The following is a 24,965-nucleotide window of genomic DNA, read 5'->3' as shown; positions in this document are numbered from 1 at the left end:
CATCTGTTATAGCCTACTTCTTGATCAAATAATGAAATTAATTCTTATTAATTATGTGTCTATTCAAACAGTTTTGTAATATAACTACTGTTGTTTAAATTAATTCATAAACGTTCATTATAACATAATTGATTTAATAAATCAAATAAAGGTTACAAACTATGTGATATATATGTAATTTACATATTGGCTGATTATAACTATTCGAAGAAACCATCTGTTGCGATCCCTTCATGTTTACTCTTATTCATAATTTAAATACATTTATAAATATATATATATATATATATATATATACATACATACATACATTACATACACGCATACATACATATATATATATATAAATATATATATAAATATAAATATTCATATATATTTTTCCCCACAAAAAGTGGCCTCCTCTAAAAACAATAGGCTTTTCTACTTAATGTCTTACTCCTACACACGAAATGTGAGATTGGTCCTAGCTTCCCATCTTGAATTATTGTGTTTACAAGCAAGGCGTCACACACACACATGCATGACTACATATAGTTACGATTATCATCGAAACCAAAAACTTGGTTGCGCCCTCCAGCGCGTATAACTACACCAATGTAGCCGGGCGGCCACCCTGGGCCCGTTGACAAGTACAGAAATTATAGGGAAAAAAGGGGGAAAAAATCTCTCCCGGATGGATATATTCAAAAGAAATCCTTTCCTCAGAAGGAAACACCAGGAAATCCCATGAGTGCTATCGTATATCCGGGTATCTGGAGGTGCCAGATTAAAAAAATAATCACACCCCAGCCCGGACCATTTATATTGTATTGATGCACCGCTCCTTTCTGCGATACCGCCCAGACCCAGACACCGGCCAAATTGTGAACTGGTCAGCCATGCAGTTAAATTTTTGACTGTTAACCGGTTTATTAAAGAATGTTCCTGACCTGAATCAGATGATCAATATATAGTCGCTTGAAATAACAATAATAACAGGTCAACAGCAGCCCTAAATTATACGAATAAGCCTATAACAATAATTACTTGAATTTCTAATCTAGTCTTCAAATAATCGTGCCTTATACGTAAAAGTTTGGTATGTTTTTCTTTAATCTTGAGCTCGCTTTTAAACATTGAGTTCCCAGTTGCAAATATTAACCCATACCCACATTTCTCCCTCCCCGCCAAACTTGTATTGTGCGTGCGAACCAAAATGTTCACTATTCATGATGCTAATACCCCACTCAATGTAATGCAAACCACTCTCAAACTAGAAGTGGTATAGCTCCGGCTTTTGTATACATTTATACGAACGGTATACTGCAGTCTCCAACGTTATATTTTCTCATGCACGCCCAGCGTCAGTGACGAGCCATTATGCATATATTAAGCGGTCAGGTTGCAAAGCGTGCACCGTGCTTGCGCTAGTATTAGCATTTCAGCGTGTCCTTGTTACAGCTTAGCTAGCTTTGTTCATGATACGAAGAAGTACAATACAAGCAACCAAGGTACAAGCAAGGTACGCCTCTTTCGTTAGCGTGGGACACTTACTCTTAATTCTTCCCCTCCGGTTTTTGTCAAAATGGGAGATGTAAGTATGAAGTATTTTACGTTCTATGGAATCAGTGTTTAATTTAGCCTGCAGATTTATCACTTTTTGCATTGATTTTAGACGGTTAGGCCAAGACTGAATCATTTGGAAATTATTGTTTCTAATGTTCGGACAACGTGGGAAACGATATGGTAGGCCACACAAGCGTTAGGCTAGATAATCATTCTTATCATTAGTGTACATGCAAGTTAACATTAGGCGTTATCGCCATTTTGAATGTAATGAAAGTTAAAAAAGAAAAATAGGAATAATTTATGTAAATGGTTTCTGTTAGAACCAACTATTGCATAAAGGACTCTGCTCTGAATAGCCTTAGGGAAAGTCAGGTTCCAGAAAAGTGACCATATCCTTTTTCATGAAATCTGTGGAGATGGATAATGTTATTTTGTTGACCAGGCTTGTCTTATTATTTATATTATAAACGGTTACTTACACTGTACTTTCAAAATCAAAGGGCGAGGTGACATTTGTAATTGCTGTTACAAAGGCCTAGATTTAGAGCGTAGCATGAGTAAGGCTAGGCCTGCTTTCAGTGGCGTAGGAAGGTACTTTTGAGTGGGGGGGCTGGACTGATGGCTGGCCTGGGTGAGGGGTCTAAGGGGAGGGGGTGTGGAATTTTTTTGCATTTCCAGGTGGCCTCAGATGCAATTTGGTGCAATATAGCACACTTCAACCCACCCACTCCATATTGTATATAATTTTGCATTTTCACCTGGCCTTAGATGCAATTTGGTGTTCCAAATGAGATTTTTTTCTCATTTGGAATGAAAAAGGGGTTTTCTGCCTTGTGAAGCGGGGGGGGGGGGCGGAATGATACTTCCGCTCCTCCATATTTTTCACTGGGGGGGCTGGCGCCCCCCAGCCCCCCGGTTCCTACGCCCTTGCCTGCTTTAGTTGTGACCAAACTGGTAAAACTAAGACTGCATTTCCCCAAGGAAAAAGGGCATAGCCTATAGGCCATCTCTGTTGTTCTTAGCTTAACCGCTATGGTTGCAAATTATAAGTTTCTTCAAACTTAAAAAAAGGTTCTCAACAAGACGAAACATTTTTAAATCTTAAAATAGTGTAAGACCTATACATAGCCGAGGCTAATTCTATGTGTTATATAAAATAGATTGATAATAATCTTAAATTAAAATGCAAAATAAAAAGAACATATTTTCTTGCTTGCAGTTAATACACCACCAAATTTAGCTTCAATTAAATAGTAACAGCTACTAGGCCTTTTACTTAAAAAGTGTTACCCTTCAGTTAAAAATTTTCATTCCAACAAACATGTAGTATCTGCCGTACCTAACAAAAACGGTATATGTAATAGCTATAGCCGTAAAGTTGTTTGGGTCTCACAGGATTTTGGATGGATTGTAAGATTGTTTCAGAAGCTGCAGAAAAAGTGTGGGCTTATCTGAAAGTCCAGTCATTGTTATATAAGTTGAAAACGATTGCCCTGTGTGCTTATCTCAGGATTGCTTGTAGATAAGGCACCATATATCTACTTATTTCAACAGTATTCCAGTGACTATATTGGGGGTGGGGGAGGGGGACGATGACTTTTGTGTTGTGACCGAAACCCCAAAATTTGGCTGGGTCGCTATACCTAAAAGGTTGTGGACGGTCAATCTAAAGTGTTGTTGCCATGAGCTTAACAATGAGTGACAGCTGCTACTATTGAAAGAGTCCTTTTTTTCTTTAACTTTCCTTTTCTGTTTGTAAGGTTATTTCCACAAACACAATATAAGTATTGAGGAAACTGGTCACTTCACCCAACAACCATTTCGTGCAACTGCCATTTCGACCAGTCTTACCATTTCGCCCAACCTTGTTGGTCATTTTGCCCAACCAGCATGGTAATTTCGCCCAACCTTGCTGGTTATTTCGACCAATATTGATTAAATATTATACTTCAATATAACGGATGGGGATCTTTCTATGGGTTTGGTCAATTTAATAAGGAATTTAATAAGGGAAATGTTAACGTTTGGGGATACAAACCGAATATTAAGGAAACTTGAAGTCATGGTTACAGTCGGTAGGATGGATCAGTGTTTTAAGGGTTAGGTTTGATAGGTTTTTATGGAGACCGATTCCCCTTTGTTTGTATAACATAAGATTAACACTATGTAGAACTAGATTAACACCTAACTGCTGTGAACAATACCCTTGATTAACACCTGGCGGACTTGATAAACGCTTGACTGAAGTCATCAAGCACTGACAAGCAGAACAATAGCTGTGGATTAATGACCCACGAACAATAGGCCTCCGATCAACTTGATATTATTCTGACTGAATGTGAGTAAAAAAAAATGGTTGGTCGAAATGACCAACAAGGTTGGGCGAAATGACCATGCTAGTTAGGCGAAATGGCAGTTGGGCCAAATGGCTGTTGGGCGAAGTGACCAGAAAGCAATAATACCATCGTCTCTGCCACGAGAGAAGCTTCTTACAGGGAATAATTGAGCATTCAAAACATTTGTACCAGTTTTGTAGTTGCTGATTTTTATCTCATGCAAATACTCAAATTACTGTGCACAAAACATTTTTGAATTTGCACATTAGTTTGCCCTTTTTGAATAGCTACAGTATGCTGGATTTTCATTCCCCGACTCTCCCAACGGAAGTCTTTCCATTCTTTCTGTACCTTGCCTCACTCTGATAGTGATGGTTTGTTTCTTTGTTATCTTTTATCAAATTGGTGTAGGTCATAGCCTAGGTCAGTAGAGGTCCAATTGAAAACCATGTAAACATGACACCCTTGGTTCAATATGTGGATCCACAAAGGTGCCAGGACCTTGTTGGTCACTTGTAGTCACCAACAATCAAAGTTATCAAAATCTATTTTGCCTGTGTTACATTAAAGTTTTTGATTTTAAATGTGATGAAGAATCACCAAGCCTGTTCACTCTCTGGTTTCTAGTGGTATTTGAGAGCTAATTGCCTCATCATTCTCTTTCAGCGTAATGAAAATGAGCAGCCGAGGAAGATTTTCCTTGGTGGACTTGGGCCTTCCACAGATGAAGAATCTCTGAAAGCATATTTTTCAAACTATGGGGAAATTGCAGATTGCTGTGTTATTAGGACCTCAGGACCAGACACACCCAAAAAGTCAAGAGGGTTTGGCTTTGTGACATTCAAAGAAGTACAATGCGTTGAAAATGTGATGGCCGACAGGGTCAAGGGCAAGTTGACCATCGACGATAAGGAAGTAGAAATCAAGCAAGCAATGTCCAGAGAGGTAAGTCCAGCACAGTATTGTGCCAAATTCACCACAAGAAGAGTGTAGCATTTAGTGTAGCAAATGATAGCAAAGAATATTAAGCATGTACAAACTGCTTTAAACTATTCTGTGAATATAATGGTAAATGGTTAGTGTGTTTGAAGCGAGCTTTCAATTTCAAGGTTAAAATACTCTTGTTCGGTGTCTCTTATCTTATTTTTAAATTTCTCTAAACAAACATATCTTTGCCCTTTATCAATTATTCTGTCTTTAAAAGAGTTCTTTAACATATATTTTTCATCAAATATATTTCGTTTTTCTTTCCTCTATGGTGACAAAGAGGACGATGTGCTATTTGAACTTACTATACTTTCAGTCCTTTCATCTTTCAACTAGCTAGAAATGTTTACCACATCTTTGGGCCATCTCTCTTTTTCAGGATGCCAATGATAACCCAAGTGTAACAGAGAAATGTTATAAAGTGTTTGTCAGTGGTGTGAAGCATCTCAAACAGGAAACGATACAGAACTATTTCTCTACATTTGGGGATGTGAAGGAAGTAATTGTGAAGAACCAGGATGGGGACCAGAGGAAAAGGCCATACGCATTCGTCATTTGTGATGACCATGAAGTTGTTGATAGGATCGTTGGTACGTATATCTTAGCTTCGGTTCCAAATTTTATCTTAGTGGTTGTACATCAGACAACCAAGGTCTTGCTTTTTAATTGTCCAACCAACAAATTTGGTTGGCCCGAAAAATATGTTGTTATTTAACAAAGGATGACCAATGTGTTCACTGTAAGAGAGATGTATAGGTTTGGTGAATGAAACACCTGCAATAGACCAGTAAATCTCTCTAGGTAATTAATAAACAATTCTGGGGATAATATGTCAATCTTAACACCAGGGTTTTGAAGCTAAAGTGAAGCCGCATTATTACAAAGGACTAAACTGAATAACCAAATAATTGAACAAATTATGATGGACTTATTTGCCAAAATTTTGGTGCATTTGCAGAGAGAGAGTGAATTGAAAATGGAATTCATATTATTTGCCAAACCTCTGTAAGTGGACCAAACTTATTGCCAAAACACATACTGAGCATCATTGAGTAGTTATGTATTAGCATTTACTTTCAAGATTGGTATCAGTATGGCTGTTTTTACTACGTGTGGCTTTAACCCAAGGTGTTTGAAGTCCAAAGCTGTTTTCAGACATCAGCAGGTTAACAGTTTATTTTTATTTTTTTCCTTCATCAGTTCGCAAAAGGATGACAATCGATGGGATAGAGGTTGAATGCAGCAAGGCTAAGCCGTCACAGAGAGACCAAAGGAGTGATGGACCAGGAGGAGGAGGAAGGAGAAACAGTAAGTAGAAGGGGATTGTACCAGGAGGAAGGAGAAACAGTAAGGAAGGGTGGGGGGGGGTTACCAGGAGGAAGGAGAAACAGTAAGTAGGGGGATGGACCAGGAGGAAGGAGAAACAGTAAGTAGGGAGGGGTGGTGGACCAGGAGGAAGGAGAAACAGTAAGTAGGGGGGAGGGGGTTGTACCAGGAGGAAGGAGAAACAGTAAGAAGGGGAATAAACCAGGAGGAAGGAGAAACAGTAAGTAGGGGGGGATGGACCAGGAGGAAGGAGAAACAGTAAGTAGGGGGGGGTGGACCAGGAGGAAGGAGAAACAGTAAGTAGGGGGAGGGGGTTGTACCAGGAGGAAGGAGAAACAGTAAGAAGGGGAATAAACCAGGAGGAAGGAGAAACAGTAAGTAGGGGGGGATGGACCAGGAGGAAGGAGAAACAGTAAGTAGGGGGGTGATGGCAAAATTAAAAGCCTAAACTGACTTAGTAAATGGTAATGAATTGCACTCTTGCTAATTCACAATTTGTCCTTTGACTCTTAGCAGCTGAGATTTGTTGCAGATTTAGCTGAATCAAAGACAGTTAATTTTCATACTGAAAGAGGTCATGAAGAGGTGTGGTTAGGGAAGACATTTTTCCAGTCAAACAAGTGCATCATATTATATTATTTTCCATAAATGACTTTTCGTTTTAGTATTCAAGATTCTTCTTTCATGTTATTTGCAGATCCTAATGGTTTTGGAGGCGGTGGAAGATTCAATGGAGGAGGAGGAGGTGGTAACTTTGGTGACCGCGGTGGCAACTATGAAGGTGGGGATGGTTATTATGGTGGTGGCGGTAAGTACTTAGGGGTGTAGGAGGAGGTGGTACCTTTGGTGACCGCAGTGGTGGCTACGAAGGTGGTGATGGTTATTATGGGGGTGGTGGTAAGTTCATACAGGTGTAGAACAAACTAAAGATAATTTTATATTTTCATGAAAACGAAAAAACAAGTCATGGTGTAACTTTCTTTAGAATGCCAAGCAGCCACTTGTGCGAGTGAGGGCAGCCAAAATGTATATTTTCTTTTCCTCTAAATGTTATGATATTGTGCAACCTGGGAGATAAGTACTTTATTTTCTTTTTGGTTGCTTGCTGACGTCACAAAATAAACCAAAACATGTTTCTTGTCCCTACTGCAGTGCAGGCCCTATATTCTACCCTAATCTGTGAATGCCTAGCTATTCAATAGTCTAATAGTACCCACTAGTTCCCAGCGGTTCCGGCCAACGGACCCCCGCCAAGGGCCCTAAAGTGTGCCCCTTGAACCCCTTTGTATTAGAGTTGCTCTGGTCCTATGACTCTACATGTCAGTGATTCATTGGAAAATCAAGTTTACCCCTGCAATTTAATTACCTGGTATGTAGAAAAGCAGGAAACCGGCAGCAGGGAAGAATGTAAATGCCGGGCCCAGTCTAATGATGTACATTATCTCCTCTCTATTTCTCTTTACAGGAGGTGGTTTTGGAGGAGGTGGAAACTATGAAGGCAGTGGATTTGGTGGCGGATACGGAGGAGGAGGAGGCAGTGGTGGCGGATATGGAGGTGGCGGATATGGAGGAGGTGGCAGTGGTGGTTACGGAGGTGGTGGATATGGAGGAGGAGGCAGTGGTGGATATGGAGGAGGAGGCGGTGGATACGGAGGAGGAGGAGGAGGTAAATATCACGAAATGTTGTATTGTTTTAAGTGGGAAATAGTCTATTATATAAGAGTGGGAATTGGAAATGCATCAGTTCTTTGAAATTTTATATTTATGATTAAAATTATGTAGCGAGAAATGAAGACCATCTCTAAGAGACTCATATTTTCAGACTTTGGCTGTGACACTTTGAATGAGCCACTGTTGGTAAAGATTGCTTAGCTTGGTGTGAACATATCCAGGCAAAGTTTTGGACCATCCTCATGGAAGAAAGTCGTTTGCTCACTGAATTATGCGAGATCTTGCAAATCTACGTTTCTCTTCATTGCAGGTGGATACAACAGCAATGGTGGTGGCAACTTTGGTTCGGGATATGGATCCCAAAACTCGAGTTATGGCCCTGTTAGACAGAACAGTGGGCGATATGGTGGAGGTCCTGCCGGTGGACCATACAGCAGTAAGTAACTATTGAGATCCTTCCAGATTTTCAGACAGGAAGGCAATATTCCATCAGCTGGTCAAGAGAGGCCATAAAGCCCGTTGTGTTAAGCAATTTGACTGTTACGCTCTCATTGATAAGGGATGGGGGGAGGGGAGAGTGGACCATCTGAGAACACCCCCTTGTCTTCACTGTCCTACATATCTGGTCTCTTTGCTTCAGTTGCTCTCCATCTTGTTTTCACAGATTACGGTGGTGGTGGGTACGGCAGTGGTGGAGGAGGAGGCAGGAGATTCTAAGGAGGTGAGTTTAAACATCTTGTCACATTTTCCTGCATTTAGTAACCTGTCGTTCCTTATTTTGAAGACTAGATTGGTAGGAGGTTTGGGCATGTGTAAGAGGGGATATGTTGTATAGGAAGGGCATTATATGGAGGAGGGGGCTTATATGGAGGAGGGGGGTTGGATAACAGAAGCAAGAATGCGTGTACTCATTTGATAACCACGGAGATGATGTAAATGTAATTTGTGTAAATCGAAAGTTCAACCACCTCATAACATTCTTCCTAATACACATTTACAACATGTCCAATAAAAGAACTTTTTAACGTATTATTATGCTACATTACAACGGTTAAGAATGCAGAAATGCCATGGAGCTAATATTACTAATATACAGAGTGGGGAATGTTGCAAAATTTGTGGAAGCGAAAGAAAAATTAACTTTAAAAGAAAGTTGTTCAATAAACTGGAATGTAAGTTAGTAGTAGTAAGCCTTAAAATTCTGCAATGTGATTTTTTTTTATCTTTTTTTTTTCTTGTCATCTCAACTTGTTTGATGATCACTCTACTACCAGCATGTTTTAGAATATAACTGACTTTTAGTTTCTTTTCACCTATCCTATCACAGGGTTTTTCTTATGCTAGGAGTTAGCTTTTTAGCTGATCAGAGGGTTTTCTACATGGAATTTGTGAACACATTAGGATCCAACTTCTAGTAACCCCCCATGGCTTTAGCCCTAGGGTAGCCTTCGTCAACGCAACTGAGATGTCTCTTAGGCCCGACCACTCGAATAGAACATTTAGCAATCAACGTCCGTCCACCAATTTAGAAGAATCCGACTAGCACATGATAGGAAGGTCCTGATAGTGTGTGTGCATATAGGTTGTTCATCATGGGGATGTGCCATCCGTGTATATATGGCAGGAATGTTCCATATGAACTTTTGTGAATGGACCAGAACTTGTACTGAATCATGTGTCTCTGTGACTTGAACAAAAGTGGGTTTTAGTCCTTTTCTATGTGAACAGCATGACCATTTAATATTGTATGTGCAGTCTGCCAGTCTCGCAATGTAACGAGACAGCATCTTGCTGTATTGGTCTTGAACTCGTGGAAGGATTACTCCATATTCTAAATCCAAATCCTGGAAATTTATCAGTTACACCCACATTAGCAAGGCTTTTATAGGCAGGGTTCTATGTACCACATCTGAAATACATGGCTTAGGCATGTCATCTATCACACTGTTATGGTATGATGTAAAACTGCCCCCTGGCCCCACTCTTCTTCCAGTGACCATTCAATGTTAGATGCAGATTGGGATAATAATTGTGAATCACAAGTTGAATGTATTTTGATAGTCCTGTCCCATTGAGCATTTCATATAATCCCCCTAATGAAGTATATTGGCCCTTTGAATAGTCTTAAGTCTGTGCTCTGTTTCTATATTACCCTTCCTAGCATAACTCATACTGAAGATAATAACAAACAGAAATATCACTGAGCTGCTTGGCAACTGTAAATACTTGTGAATTTCTTAAAATACTTCTTTTGTTTTGATTTTTTTTTTTTAAATAAAAATGGATTGTGCTGTTGGGAATACTTATGTGAAAGAATGTCTGCCACGTTTCATTTGATGCTTTTTAACATTTTAATGCTTTTAAAGTTATTGCCCAATTGTTGTGGCTTTAGCTTACAAAGTTGCAAAAATTTGTGCAACTATTATTTGAAATTTGAAATTTTAATGGGGATGATTATTATTGTGGAATAGTAACCTCTACAGTGTGTTAACAAATAGAAGACGGCAGGGGGGGGGGGAGATAAACCATGGTTATTGTTTCTCGAATGTGTTATATGTAAGCTTATTTTAAGTTGTGAGGTTCGTTAGTGATTTCATTCCATTTAATTTTTTTTTTGGTGCAACTGTGTTCCATTTATATATCCATTGATGTTTGTGCACATTTTGTGTACAATTTGTTTTCAAGCTGTGATTTTATCGTGTAATGGTTTCTTTTGAGTATTAACCTATAGAAAGACAAATAAAATCTGTTTAGAGAAGAGACAAAACATACAGGCCTATAGTTAGTGTTTAATTTTCATGTCAGGTTTCGTGTGATTTATTAAGAAAGATTTATCTGCACAGTTTGCAGGTTAGCTCTGGGCCCTTCCTAGTTTGCACAGTAACAACAGTTACATGTTCCAATACTGTATGAGGTGGAGAATGGAGAGAATTAAGTAGAAGAGGATATCTTAAACAAGTTGAAGAAATACCCTACACCCCTTTTCAGTGTTCTGTCTGTTAGGAGGGGTCTGTCTGGTAGATGTGGGGGGTTAGGGTCTGTGGGATAGTGGGGGCCCTGGGGGGAGGGGTTAGGGTCTGTTAGATGGTGGGGGTGGGATTTACTCTTCAGCTTCTCTGTAATGCTTGCTTCCTTGTGCATCCAGTATGTCCAGTAAGTTCCAATATTGTGATATCGATTTTACATATTTAGAGAGGCATCACATATGTAGAACATTACCATGGAGACTCATGAAGCAGCTTGCTTCCTTGTATGTGTACTGTTTCATATTGTAATGGGGAACGCTCCATAGAGATTGTCAGCAGATGGCCGTTGAAGAAATAAAATGCGGTAGAATTTGATGTGATGATGATCAGCCTTGTACCTTCAATTGAAAGTGTGATTGGTAGGATGGTATAGACCAGACTGCAGTTTGACTAGCCTAGCTTTTCCATGTCGTGCTTAATATGGTAGGTAGGTTAAACAGTTATTCACCTCTGTTAGTTTTACCCACACAATGATGATGAATTTATTGGTATCCTCTTAAGCAAATGTTTGCAATTCTTAAAGGGAACACATTCTCTTTTGTGCGAAAAGCATGCCTTACCTAATTGAATTTTAGACGGTAAGAATTCAAATGATAGGCTTGTAGGTCTCAAGATGGTAAATGATTTGAAGAAGAATACAGGCATTTTGTAAGGTGAAGAGATGATCAGTCTTGAAAGTTGAAACATCTTGTACAAAAAAATTCAGAAATATAGATGAATTAGGAATTCATGGTTCTAATATTGGAAGCCAGTTTGAAGCCAAATATATAAGTAGAATTTTATAAGCTTATAAAGTTACATTGTTTCCCTTCAGCAATTCTAGTTCTGATTCTTTCAGTAAAATAAGACTACATCATAATGTAGCCGCTTATTATGTTCCTGTAGAACGCTTTCTGACTTGTCAGGTAACGGTTTCATATGCAAATATATTTGTTTTTCCTTGCAGTGTTTATGATTCATTGGTTTCAACCGAATTAATGAATCTAATTTGATAAAGAGGCCTGACTGATTCCTTGGTGTGAATACATCGTAGACACCATGTGATATTGCAGTAGAGGGAGCCAGACACCAGGTGAGAGCATCATAGAAGAGAATGTACCATGGGGGGGGGGTGAGGGGGTATCATGGCACCCAGAGGAACTTTCCCAGCCCCAAAATTGGTCTGTCGTAACATGCCCATCTTGATATGACTATTGGATGGAACCAATGGGTGCCACTTGCACCTTTAGCATTATTGTACACAGAGAAACCATTGCATGCTTGAGCTGTCCAAGATAAATTTAGCAGTTGTATGTGCACTACCACTATACCGTAGTATGTAGGAAGAAATTCTGTAACAAGAGTATAGTGATAAACATCGTGAGTTTCACATAAATTGTGACGCCTGTCACTTAATTGGAACAGCGAAATTGCAGGCTGGAATACAGGACAATTTGGCTACCATGGCAACTGATGTGCGATGCTTCAAAATTGTATTTTGTAAAGCCCAGGCACCAATTGAAATACCACGAGAAAGCTGTCAAGCTTATTGAGATCTGTGCATAGTATGGGATTGCATGATAAGGTTTGATACATGACTTGACAATGTCCCATGTGTGAAATACAGGTCTTTACTTGGAAGAGTCTCTTGAGTATGAGAAAGTTATCCCCAGATAGAAAATGAAAGATTAAGAGTTGCTCTGAGAGCCCTTATTCCTTCTACCTAAAGTTGATTGTTTGACAGTCAATTATCATGTTGTAAGATTAAATTTGAAAGTGTAATTTGTTATTCTCCAATGCTAAATTATCAAAAGTATGTTTTTTTTTCATTTTCCATTACAAAATAAAAACTTCAGGAAAATGCAATTATCAGATAGTCTTCATCAAAAGTCAAGGTCTACTATCAGAAGAAAATAGTCTTCGATTTCCAAGTCTAACCTTATCTTTGGTTCACATTTCTTCACAGGCTTGAATATGCCAACATCTTGTAAAGGAAGAATCCAGGCATTATGGCTACTGATGGTATTGGCTGTGTTACACTGTAGAGGTGATATGCAAAGGTCACCTTGAACATGCGAACATCTTGTCAGGGAATTATCCAGGCATTACGGCTAATGATGGTATTGGCCGTGTTACACGGTAGAGTAGATGTACAAAGGTCATGCTCACCACCTCTAGTGAAAGGAGGGCTTACCAAGGGACACATCATTTCCGATGGGAAGCAAGTTTGAATCCTGACCTGCACTTTATGATGTGTTTGGACTTCTGTAAATGGCAAACTCTGTCTTTCATGTGTTGTTTTAGTAATTGTCGGATTCAAAGCAATAGATTTGTCTGATGCAGTATTTCACTCAACACAGGTATCTTAGAGATGAGAAAGTAATGTAACAATGTTGCCATTAGAACTCTTGGCAGTTATCTGTGCTATGTCAAGTGGAGCAGATGTGTTGAGTTAAGATTCAGTTGTGACAACACTAATTCAACTCCTCAATGCTTTGCATGTTTGGTAGGGAATAGTCTCACGGAGGGTAGTTGGAGGGAGGAAGTCGTGTGGAAGAGGAGACGATTAAAACCAACCATAACAAATGAAGAAATTCTAATCAGATGTTTTTATTTCTTTATTTTCCACTAATAAAATCATCGTAATGATCTGACCATATATTCCAGCAGCCGTTGTGTAACGGACCACAGTTCTGTACAACCATCGCAACAACTCTTGCATTGCTATAGTTCAAAGAACACTATTAACCTACAAGACACAATATAGCAGTGTAAAAATATAGAAATATCCTAGTATTTTTGTCAATTTTTTTATTTTTCAATTATTATCATGATTTGATAGTAAGCTACAAACATGGAAGGTATTTCTATTACAAGATAAACCACATTAAACTAGAAACTGAGAAAACAGCACAAGAGGCAGTATTGCTGCTTCTGCAAATAAAAAAATTACAAAAAAACAAAAACATGGGTAGAGGACTTGACTACTACTGCTACAAGAAAGAAAGTGATGTACAGAAGAGTATGTAAACAAGATCATTGCACAATTGTACAGAGCTGGAAGAGAGGCCATTACTGAAGACAAAATTCCTGGGCACTTTTATTTGGTTTGTAATCACAGAGCAGCATAGCGATGTGCCACATTCTGACAAAGTTACGAACAAGTAATAATATAACTAACTAGGAGGAACATCTGTTAGCGTCCATGAATTGTTTATATTTGCAGCTATTGACATTAATAATACCTGCAGTGGTGTAGATATGCATCACATTTTGAGTTCGTAGGGAGTGATTTTCATTTAATAGCTTTGTTGAGTACTACAATAAAGACACATGTTATGACTCCTATTCATTCACATACCGACATCCCTTTCAGGTGAACAATTCTATCAATATTGCCAAAAAAAGGATGAAAATGTCACAGGTCTGTTACTTTCCTCAGTGGTTAAGTAACATTGGTGGATTAATTTTCTTTTGCCTTCTCGAATTGAGAGATACATCGTATGCAAAATATTTCCAATAAGTGACTTCACAGAAAAGATTAGGGTAAACTACAGTGCATGTCCGTACATGGCCAATGTCAATATCTCATTTTTGTTGGGGACACAGAGGCAATTAATATGAAATGTCAATAAGACAACTTTCACTTCCCTTTTTTAAATGAAAGAATTCAGTACCAAAGAATGTTTGAAACAAATGCTTGTAATTTAAACCCCTGTTCTACCTCCCCATCTCCCCACCTCCAAGGCTGTGAAAACAAAAATAACTTCTTATTTTATATGAGCTAACTAGCGTCATGTTAAAGAGCAATTGGGAAAGTTTCGCTTAGAACATGTAACATAGACAGCACTGGTCCTACCAGGAACACTCCCAAGATTTACAGTCTGTAGAAAACTAAACCAGCCATATCGACCTGATTCAAAATAACCTACTGTTGCTGAAACCTTTTACAGTTCATTGTAAAAGGCCAGAACTATAGGCCCCAAATGAGCTAGAGACCCTTAAAGACATGACCAATACTCATCAAGCAAGCCTTTTACTTTCACCGTCCTCAAAGCACTTTTCCTCAAGATATTTAGTTATCTTCTGTCTGTACTTCTCAATGTCTATCACGTATTGGACAGTAAGTACCTCCAGTAAAGGAAGGAGACTACACTGATAAATTGATTGTAAGCTTACAGAGGCAGTGGAATGGAGTTCAGGGTTTGGGAAGGGGCCCAACCTATGAAGGGCAGTGTGACATGTCACTTTGATTTATGATGGAAAACCACGTCACAATGGACCCTCTGTGCATTCTATACCAACAATTCAGCTTTTTGATTTTTCTAATTTTTGAAAAAGGCACTTTGGGGATTATTTGCATTACAGGGGGTGGGGAAAGTGCCCCTGCTCCCAACAACTCCGCTACCACTGTATGCTTGCTTTGCAGAAATATTAGTTTGATATTATCTAACTCTCCTACATGTAGCCCTTATACCTATTGGGAGTAACTGCAACCTGACAGTTATCAAAATCACATGGGGGAGGGGGTTCATTGCAGTTGTAATTCACTTGCATCTGTGTACCCTAGTAGAAGTATGAACCATTTAGTGAGTAAAAAGTGAGTAAATTGTCCCCAAGTGAGTAAATTGTCCCCAACACTTTTCATGGGTGTATCTGGTCAAGGTTGACTTGAATTAGAATTCAATTTTTAGAGGACATGGTGATGAGTATCAATTGCTAATTGATTAACAAGTTATAAATTTCAATAATTCGGAGTTTATAATTAACCAATGTAAAACTCCTTACTAATTTGAAACCATTATTCTGCAGTCCATATCACAATTGCATCAGTTTAACAAGATTCCTTTGTAAGTTAAGCATCAGGCTTGCCATGCCTTTCATCAAGTACTAATATGGAACAGCTAGAAAATAAAAATTCTAGTTAACCCTTAAAATCAAAACAATATATATGCAGGTTATATTATTTCTCTATGATTATGAATTGATAGCATTCGCAGATTCACATTATTGTTGTCATATAAAAATAAGACTGATGGGAAACGGTGATCATGCTATACAACCAGGAGGTATGTTGGACCAATCCTCCCAACCACAAGACCCACCCACCCCATCTTGAATATAACAAGTTTGGGATAAAGAATGATATTGTGTTAAGTCTATAATCGTATGATCTGAAGAGATGACCCTATCAAGGACAGAGCTGTTGAATTTGTAACCTACGTAAATCACTGATATTTGGAAGGGCCATCCTGTAACAACCTTGGTTCGGTGGTGGCTATTAGATGACAATCACTCCCATTGTTATCTTATATTTCATTGTCATCCCTTTGTGTAGCGAGTATCTTCTTCATCCACAAATCACCCAAGTCGAGGACGGCATGCTTTCATTTTCTGGAATAATACTGATTATTTCAGATCGTGTTTTGGCAAATGACCTCTTGAGAACTTCCGCAGCACTTTCTTCTATCTACACTTCCATACAAACAAACTGAAGAGAGGGAGAGGAAGAAAATGTGTTTGTTATTCAATCTATTGCTTGTTTCTCTTTTGTTAGATATAAAAGACAATAAAATGAAGAATATAAACAATTGATGAAAATGTCATGTGACTTGGCTCTCAACAACTTAGCATGGAAATGTACAGTCAATTGGTCACGTGACAAAGAATCATTGAACTAAGAGTCACTCACCAACAATCATCACCACCTGCACTCACAAGGTGCCTGTCATCGTACGTAAACCGGACATTGGTCACATGACAAAGAATCATTGAACTAAGAGTAACTCACCAACAATCATCACCACCTGCACTCACAAGGTGCCTGTCATCGTACGTAAACCGGACATTGGTCACATGAGCGGAATGGCCGACATACTTTTGATGGGTTGCCTTGAAAAAAAGAGCAATGAAAGAAGACATCATATCACAATACTTTTCTTAAAATATAAAAAATATGTCATGGAACACTTAAAGCTTATCCAGCATTTATTTATGTCTGTTACGCCCACCTCACATAGAACATTTGACAATCTATCACCATTCACTAATTACACAGTCTGTCATTTGCAACTTACATATTTTCCTGGACAAGGGAAGTCGAAGAGCTTAACAAATCCAAAGTCATCACCGGTGGCAACAGCGTTTGTGTTACCGCTGACATCTGCACAGTTTACATCTGCCTTCTCGGTGCTCCGCGGCCAAATTCCTACCACCTCCTGTCCAAGAACGCTATCCAAGAAAGACAAGAAATAAAACATTGGTAACAAACAGTGTCTTACAGGACGGAGAACAATTCAACAGCTTTGTCTTTCTTCTTGAGGGGCAAAATCAACTTCTTTTCAAAATCAACAAGAATTCAACTTCGTTTCAACTTCTCTTCAACATACAAACAATAGGTACATAAATAACAAAGGACTATTGTTTCAACTGTAAAAGAAAGCAAGTTGCACAAGTTTGGTTTGATTGGTTAATAGATAATATTCCCTGGATACAGAAAACAAAAGAGGATAACAATATAACAGACTAAAAAAATGTATTTGTTGGAGAATAAAGACAATCAGAATATTTAAGATATGAATTGCTTACCTTGTCCACGTTGCCCAGGTGATCCTCTCAATGGTAGCCTGATCATTGACAGGGTTACCCTTGGGTACCCCATAAACAAGTCTCTTGTAAGCGCCTGTACCAACCTACATAGCAACGAAACAGAAAAGGAAGTGTCACGGCTGTAACTCTCAAAAGATACGTTACTGCTGAACTGACACACATGTACACACACCCAGACACACACGCACCTTAACACAATAAACATACACCAAAAGAAAAAACATGGATTGCCATGTGGTCAATGTAGTCTTTCAAGTTGGCCCTTCCTTAGAAACTTCTAGGTTAAAATAAAGTGAAATAATAGGCAACCCAGTACAGAGTCAAACCAATAGTCACATTATAAGAACTCTCCTAACTTCATACCAACAGAAACATCGAGAAAATTAGTAAAATATGTCCCTAGTTTACAAGGAAAGAGAAACAGAGAATGAAGTGTTACCTGTATGAAGCTGCCATCTGCACTGAAATCCAACTGGAACACAAAGCTGGGAATTCCCTTACAGAAACCAGTCCTGGAAAGAATGGGACCCTGGGAAACATCATACAGATCTACATAACCATCATCTGACCCCACAGCCAGGCACTTGCCATCACAGCTGAACCTGAAGGAAGGATATGAAACAGAAATAGCAACATTTGATAAGACAGTCCTTGGAAATGTATCGTTAGTATGACAAGTTATGATTGGCAGCTGGCACTTGCTTGACCGCTGTCTACATTGTAAGAATGGTCTCGCCTCTATATTTTTTGAAACATAACACAGGTATATATGACATGTTGTTAGGTATATATTGCATGTTATAACAACAAAAGAAGTATATATCACGTTGTTGCTACGTACTGTCCCATGTTATATATCTCGGGTATATATCCCATGCTGCTAGTTTACTGGAATGCTTGTTGTGTTTCAGGATTCAACTGTTATCTACAGTATTCATTTGAATACAAACCTATACTGTACAGTTATTAATACACAATAAATGCTCGTATACCCTCAGGCAATCAGCTGTCTTGAACTGTGATTGATTAGTAACAATGATGAGTTGTCAGTCCACATTAACATGCCTGGCAAGCAATGGATTTGGTTACTTCCCTGACTATTGAATTATTAAGACAGATCAGGAAGCAAAGTTCTTCAATGATAGTTTGGAATTCTTAAATAGGACAGTTCCAAACATGTACACTATTGAAAGTGGCAAATTACAATTTCAAAACTCTTGTACTCCAATTTACCGCCACATTTTTTTCTTCTCTTTAAGCATTGAAAAGGGAAAGAAATCTATGTGGACTTGGCCAGAAAGGAAGTTACTTTCAGCCTGGGAGGTAGTCCCAATGCTAGACAAGCACATATGCAGGTGGGAGGTAGTCCCAATGCTGCACAAGCACATATGCAGGTGGGAGGTAGTCCCAATGCTAGACAAGCACATATGCAGGTGGGAGGTAGTCCCAATGCTAGACAAGCACATATGCAGGTGGGAGGTAGTCCCAATGCTAGACAAGCACATATGCAGGTGGGAGGTAGTCCCAATGCTACACAACCACATATGCAGGTGGGAGGTAGTCCCAATGCTACACAACCACATATGCAGGTGGGAGGTAGTCCCGATGCTACACAACCACATATGCAGGTGGGAGGTAGTCCCGATGCTACACAACCACATATGCAGGTGGGAGGTGGTCCCGATGCTACACAACCACATATGCAGGTGGGAGGTGGTCCCGATGCTACACAACCACGTATGCAGGTGGGAGGTGGTCCCGATGCTACACAACCACGTATGCAGGTGGGAGGTGGTCCCGATGCTACACAACCACGTATGCAGGTGGGAGGTGGTCCCGATGCTACACAACCACGTATGCAGGTGGGAGGTGGTCCCGATGCTACACAACCACGTATGCAGGTGGGAGGTGGTCCCGATGCTACACAACCACGTATGCAGGTGGGAGGTGGTCCCGATGCTACACAACCACGTATGCAGGTGGGAGGTGGTCCCGATGCTACACAACCACGTATGCAGGTGGGAGGTGGTCCCGATGCTACACAACCACGTATGCAGGTGGGAGGTAGTCCTTTGACAATGCTACACAACCATATATGCAGCTGGGAGAAGCCGAACGGCTTATAACTTACACTTCACGTCGGGTGAGCTATCCAATTTACAGTTCCAAGCTTCTTTCTTTATTTTTATTTTGTTACAATCTCAGATGGGAAAACCATGGATTTCTCCTTATTTTGGCTGGTCAGAGGTCAAACTCACAACTTCCTAAATGCTAGGTGATCATTGCTTCTAATGTCACACTGCCTGTATCCACTCGACCACAGCACTGGTCTTGTGCAAAATAATTGCAAAGATAAGAGACAAGTATTATTATTTCCTGAAGATTACTCTTTGACTTACTTCAGATCCTGTATGGCTTTGCTTCTGTCCCTCTTCCTTGCCCAGACTTCTAATGTTTCTGTTTTAAGGATGAGGAATTCTCCATTTTTCAATCCTACTGCTAACTTCTCCCCGTCTGGACTGAACGCCAGTGACCTGGCCGCTGTTCCAATCACAGCTTTCTTCAACATTTTCTGTTGGTTATCATAAGTGTTGTATCAATGAATATTCATGATTTAATTTGCATAACAATTAGTTTCTTTGCATGCCTTCAAGTATTATTTAGTGAGCCTGTCACTTGTTCTATACCCAAAGAATCAGAGTTGTGTTGCTCCCTTGAGGTCTTTGATATCAAATGGTCCATTCACTCACAAAGTTATGATAATGCTCCCCCCCCCCCCCCCCACATTTTCTGTGTATTTCTTCAGCCTAGTCTTACATTAAGATGAATTCCCGAACTGACCACAATGTCAGTGGCGTCTCTTTTTGGTTTCTGACCATGGAATTCACATCAGAGGCTTCCCAATACTTCTATGTCAAATTTGAAGTTTGCGTAGTAATACATAAAGTAACGATAGTTGGTTTTACCGCTGAGATTAAAACAGTGCATCCAGTCCTTTCTCTGGTAGTTACAACAAAGAAAGTTGTGCCTTGATCCATGTTCCCTGCATTACTTCCCAATGAAGCAGCCTTTTACTTTAGCTTGTACATTTTTCTGCATCATGCTATTGACGCCACACAAAGAAATCTGTGTGGTTCACTCCCCTTCACTATTTATGACCAGCCTGTTACTAATGGTTAAAATTCGGTCCAGTAATCTAAAAGGGTAATATATTATTTCTCGAAGGACCTTAAACTTTTTTCTCATGTCCAGGCATATGGTCCAAATTCAACCCAAATATGAAACTAAAATTGATCATCAGTGATTTCACCAGAAATGTCTAAATTCATTGCTCTTGTTAAGTTAAAGATCCCGACTAACCATAACATCTAAGCAGGCATTACACATAGTAATCCAAGTTTATGAGAGAAATCAATAATAACCCGACCTCACCAGACCAACACATTTCCTTTGCCTGGAATACACACTCACCCTTTCACCAACATTCCATAACCTTACAGTGGCATCATCACTAGCTGAGGCAAAGATCTCCTGGGATGGGTGTGTGGCAAGTCCCCACATTTCCCCTTCCCCATGGCCTTGAACCACCATTGAGATGGCTGGAGTGGCTTTCTCTTCGATCTCAAATATTTCACTGTCTTTTGTGCCGACTAAGATCTTTCCCTGTTGGATTAAGGACACGATAAAAAAGTACCGTGTTACTGCTCTATAGGGCACACATGAATCAACACATTTACGACCTGTCCAATTAACATCTTGGGAAGAAGAAAAAAACAAAGGAATACAAATTACGGAACAGTCTTCCTTCCTCTTTTACTGACATTGGTTTTGTTGCATCTGTCGAGCCTCTAAGGGCAGTATTTCAGAGTAGATAGAATACAAGATTTATATACTGAGATTCATAACGCACAGTAGACAAGAGTGCTATAGCTGTGAGAAGACAGGTAAGTGAACATGACCAATGTGACCTAAGGTCATGTTAAAACTCAGAAATGAAATGCTCACCTTCACTCTACAAACAGATTTGACTACATCAACCCTGTTGTCTGTCTCTAACTTAAAGGCTTTGTTCCTCCTCATATCCTGGTCCCAGAGTTTGACAGGAACACCTCCTCTACCCCTTCAAAATAAAATGAGAAAGACTCCATCATCAGTACTTTGAAGCGCCCCAAAAAACGGAGCTGAAATGCTTCCAGGCTTACATCAATTACATGTAGGAAAATTGCAGGAGAAGAAAGAAGAAAAGCTGGTCCAATTTGTCATCACCATCATCAGCCTTTCTGTCTGTTTCGTTTTCGCCACCACGGTCATCTCCATCATTGACCCTGTCATTGTCATTATAAAGTAGCAGACGCCTAAAAGAAAAGAGGCTGGTTCACAAGGCACCGTTGATAATTCTCTACCAGAGTAATGCCTTTCTTATTACACAAATGGGTACCAACTAGTCACTATACTGCAGACTTTTTGTGTGAGTACAAAATCTTGAGTACCAGTAGGAGTACAAAGCCCTGAGTACAAGTCCAGCAAAGCTGCCCAATCTTTTCTCAAATATTAAAATGTGGAATAGAAATACAACCTGGACTGATAGCAGTGTCGTTGAATCGTTTACAACATATCAAAATATTAAAATTAAATTTACTGATTAAATAAACTGATCGAGATGCATCTCAACATTAATAATATATGCGGTGTCTGAATTCTGAACACACACTTTCAAATACCCTTTGAGAGATTCTTGCCTTCACATTCTGACTCAAATCGCAGAGGAAATTAAAGACAGGGACAAGGCCGGAAATGAGGCAGAGACTACTCACGATCTATCTTTTCCTCCAGAGACTATGAGACCATCCTTGAGGGTGGTGTACAAGGTGAAGACTGCATCGTCGTGAGCCCTGGATATGATCCGAGCTAAGAAATGATCCTTCCATACAAACACATCCCCACTCATTGATCCTGTGAATGTTACATTGTTCTGGAAAGACAAACAAACAGAATTTGGACCAAATTGTTTCTCTTTCCTCTATGAGAGAGACCTGGACAGCATCCCTGGACCAGATTTGATTTCTGATTTCAAAAGAAAATATACTAAAAATAATCAAACAATATTATGAGAATCTTTTTGCCTAAAACCTGTCCCATCTTCTCCTCCTCCACCCCACCCCCCCTCCCTCCCTACCTTCCCACAAAAAAGAGAAAAGAAAGGAAAAAGAAGAGAGATTGGAGAAATCTTCAAACTGCAGATGATGGTGTAAACTCACCGCTCCGAATGCTAATGAGAGCATGGTTTGCATCTGATTGTCCTTAGTGTTCTCCCCGGACGTGTTTAGGATACCACGCTTCCCTAGTAAATGGCTACCGGCGACGGTCCAAAATTTGACATGTTTTACTCCAACCGTTACAAACTGGTTGTCAGAGTCGGGACGGAATTCTGCGAGGAAGATTCGTTTCGTGTGACCCAAACCGCTTGCTACTTTGCCACCTGCCAAAGAAAATTTGCACATAAGGATCACATTCAATCAAATGTGCATACTGTTTGCAACATTTTCCGGAAGAAAAATACATTACAAATGGTGCCCCGTGTCTCTAAAGGAAATTTGTTTCAGCGCTACAATGGTTCAAACTTTCCTTTACTCAATAAACGGACTGAACAGACCCCTTTGGGGGGGGGGGTTAGGGATAAATCCAAAGACCAACCGACTCACCTTCTTGCCACCTCCAAACGGCTAGCGAATGGTTATTATCTATGCCAACTGTGAGTAGGTACCTGCCGGTACTGCTGAAATTAACTGAACAGACCCCTTTGGTGTGGAAACCCCTGATGATTGACAAGGTGTCCTTAGTGGCTGCATTCCAGATATTTACAGCCGGCAGTTGACCGATCTGACCAGTGGCCACCACGTTTGGAAATTTGGGGTGCCTGTTTACTGTAAGGCATATGATGTCATCGGTGTGTTCTAAGTAAAAAGTTTGAGAGCCTGTGGGTGCAAAAACACAATGAGAGAGAGAAAGGTGTAGTTATTAATACCCATGAGTTGTCACAATGCAACTAGCAACCAATTTGTAACGGCACCCAAATCTAGATAATAACCTACAAGTAACCGAGCCCTGAGACTGCACTGGAAATTACATACACTTCTGGTTTTGCTACAAATTTTGTACAGTCTTTTCCTGCGTGCAGAAAAACACAACTTTTATGAAAGCTGTGATTTAAAACCTTTTTGACTGATCTTTCCACATTTAGCAAGGTTCATGGTATTTTTTGGGGGCTGGTTGCCACTCTCCCAGATACCGAAATGGACTGTTTTTTATAGGAATGACAAACAATTCCCAGTTTATACCTATCTGTCTGGTCTGATGGTACCAGTTTTTACCTATGTGTGTGGTCTGGTGGTACCAGTTTTTAACCTAAGTGTGTGGTCTGATGGTACCAGTTTACCTACGTGTCTGGTATGATGGTACCAGTTTACCTATGTGTCTGGTCTGATGGTACCAGTTTACCTATGCACCTGGTCTGATGGTACCAGTTTACCTATGCACCTGGTCTGATGGTACCAGTTTACCTATGTGTCTGGTCTGATGGTACCAGTTTACCTATGCACCTGGTCTGATGGTACCAGTTTACCTATGCACATGGTCTGATGGTACCAGTTTACCTACGTGTCTGGTATGATGGTACCAGTTTACCTATGTGTCTGGTCTGATGGTACCAGTTTACCTATGCACCTGGTCTGATGGTACCAGTTTACCTATGTGTCTGGTCTGATGGTACCAGTTTACCTATGTGTCTGGTCTGATGGTACCAGTTTACCTATGCACCTGGTCTGATGGTACCAGTTTACCTATGTGTCTGGTCTGATGGTACCAGTTTACCTATGTGTCTGGTCTGATGGTACCAGTTTACCTATGCACCTGGTCTGATGGTACCAGTTTACCTAAGTGTCTGGTCTGATGGTACCAGTTTACCTATGTGTCTGGTCTAATGGTACCTACCCTTTTCAAGGTTTTGTACAATACCAGCCCCAGCAGCATGATAGACTATGTCTGCACCATCGTTGAGGTAATGGAGGTTATTCCGACAGTCAAACCCTCGGTAACCGTGAATGTAAGACAGATCTAGAAACTGAAAGGAGAAATGAAAAAGTGGGATTTAAGAGAAAGATTTCTCAGAGATGTCAAAAGCAAGCAACATTTTGAGGGAAATGAAGTTCCAACCGTGCAAGCAACCCATGAATACTGAAAGGGCGATAGAATCACTATAGGTTAGTTTGTATGTTTAACATAAAACACTTTTCTTGGTATTTCTAAATATTGAAGCTGTATTTTGCATTCTATTATAAACACATACAGACCGATGCCCATCATGGCAGCAGAAATCATCTCATTCAGTTGTGACAGGTTCCCTGCAATCACAATACTATGATGAGGTACTTCTTTTCCAAAGGAATTTGCCCTTTCGCAAAAAGTGAGGAAAATTTAATTT

At 39.8% G+C, this 24,965-nt stretch overlaps 2 protein-coding genes across 7 annotated transcripts in view; one reads left to right on the top strand and one right to left on the bottom strand.

Moving 5' to 3' along the window:
• The first annotated feature begins 1,375 nt into the window (after positions 1 to 1,375).
• On the top strand, positions 1,376 to 13,867 carry LOC139971908 (heterogeneous nuclear ribonucleoprotein A1-like 2). 3 transcript variants are annotated; one of them, XR_011794532.1, is made up of 10 exons: positions 1,376 to 1,576; positions 4,554 to 4,832; positions 5,254 to 5,464; positions 6,075 to 6,182; positions 6,898 to 7,008; positions 7,666 to 7,866; positions 8,182 to 8,307; positions 8,536 to 8,592; positions 11,844 to 11,969; positions 12,843 to 13,867. XR_011794532.1 is itself a non-coding variant. In XM_071978749.1 (9 exons), the coding sequence occupies exons 1-8, from the start codon at positions 1,568 to 1,570 to the stop codon at positions 8,586 to 8,588; spliced, it is 1,098 nt and encodes a 365-aa protein (XP_071834850.1). In that variant the 5' UTR covers positions 1,376 to 1,567; the 3' UTR covers positions 8,589 to 8,592; positions 9,199 to 10,140. The 3 variants fall into 3 exon arrangements, 2 of the variants coding, with proteins under 2 accessions (XP_071834850.1, XP_071834851.1); XM_071978749.1 differs by lacking the exons at positions 11,844 to 11,969; positions 12,843 to 13,867 and adding an exon at positions 9,199 to 10,140; XM_071978750.1 differs by lacking the exons at positions 11,844 to 11,969; positions 12,843 to 13,867 and adding an exon at positions 9,199 to 10,140 and having other exon boundaries at positions 1,379 to 1,576; positions 7,666 to 7,773.
• LOC139971902 (echinoderm microtubule-associated protein-like 6) overlaps positions 13,477 to 24,965 on the bottom strand; it is a 69,457-nt gene continuing 57,968 nt past the window's right edge. For 2 of the 4 annotated variants that reach the window (XM_071978732.1, XM_071978734.1), the window contains 12 exons: positions 24,476 to 24,605; positions 23,188 to 23,460; positions 22,744 to 22,964; positions 22,300 to 22,457; positions 21,491 to 21,605; positions 20,957 to 21,148; positions 19,885 to 20,057; positions 17,925 to 18,087; positions 17,465 to 17,568; positions 16,954 to 17,107; positions 16,668 to 16,768; positions 13,477 to 16,367 (listed from right to left, as the gene is read on the bottom strand). In XM_071978732.1, the coding sequence (XP_071834833.1) occupies positions 16,343 to 16,367; positions 16,668 to 16,768; positions 16,954 to 17,107; positions 17,465 to 17,568; positions 17,925 to 18,087; positions 19,885 to 20,057; positions 20,957 to 21,148; positions 21,491 to 21,605; positions 22,300 to 22,457; positions 22,744 to 22,964; positions 23,188 to 23,460; positions 24,476 to 24,605 (1,809 nt within the window). In that variant the 3' untranslated portion in view covers positions 13,477 to 16,342. Of the gene's footprint in view, positions 16,368 to 16,568; positions 16,769 to 16,953; positions 17,108 to 17,464; positions 17,569 to 17,924; positions 18,088 to 19,884; positions 20,058 to 20,956; positions 21,149 to 21,490; positions 21,606 to 22,299; positions 22,458 to 22,743; positions 22,965 to 23,187; positions 23,461 to 24,475; positions 24,606 to 24,965 lie in introns of all 4 variants that reach the window. The other 2 variants (XR_011794531.1, XM_071978733.1) reach the window with 2 other exon arrangements.

Source organism: Apostichopus japonicus, chromosome 8, assembly GCF_037975245.1.
Source record: "Apostichopus japonicus isolate 1M-3 chromosome 8, ASM3797524v1, whole genome shotgun sequence".
NCBI lineage: Eukaryota > Metazoa > Echinodermata > Holothuroidea > Aspidochirotida > Stichopodidae > Apostichopus > Apostichopus japonicus.
The sequence above is the reverse complement of the archived record's forward strand: the minus strand, read 5'-3'. Positions and strand labels throughout refer to the sequence as shown.

Bases quoted from the DNA above. Each gene is read 5' to 3' on its own strand.
- LOC139971908 (XM_071978749.1), top strand. The intron at 5,465-6,074 runs GTACGTATATCT...TTCCTTCATCAG, and splicing joins AGTTGTTGATAGGATCGTTG to TTCGCAAAAGGATGACAATC. The intron at 6,183-6,897 runs GTAAGTAGAAGG...TGTTATTTGCAG, and splicing joins AGGAGGAGGAAGGAGAAACA to ATCCTAATGGTTTTGGAGGC.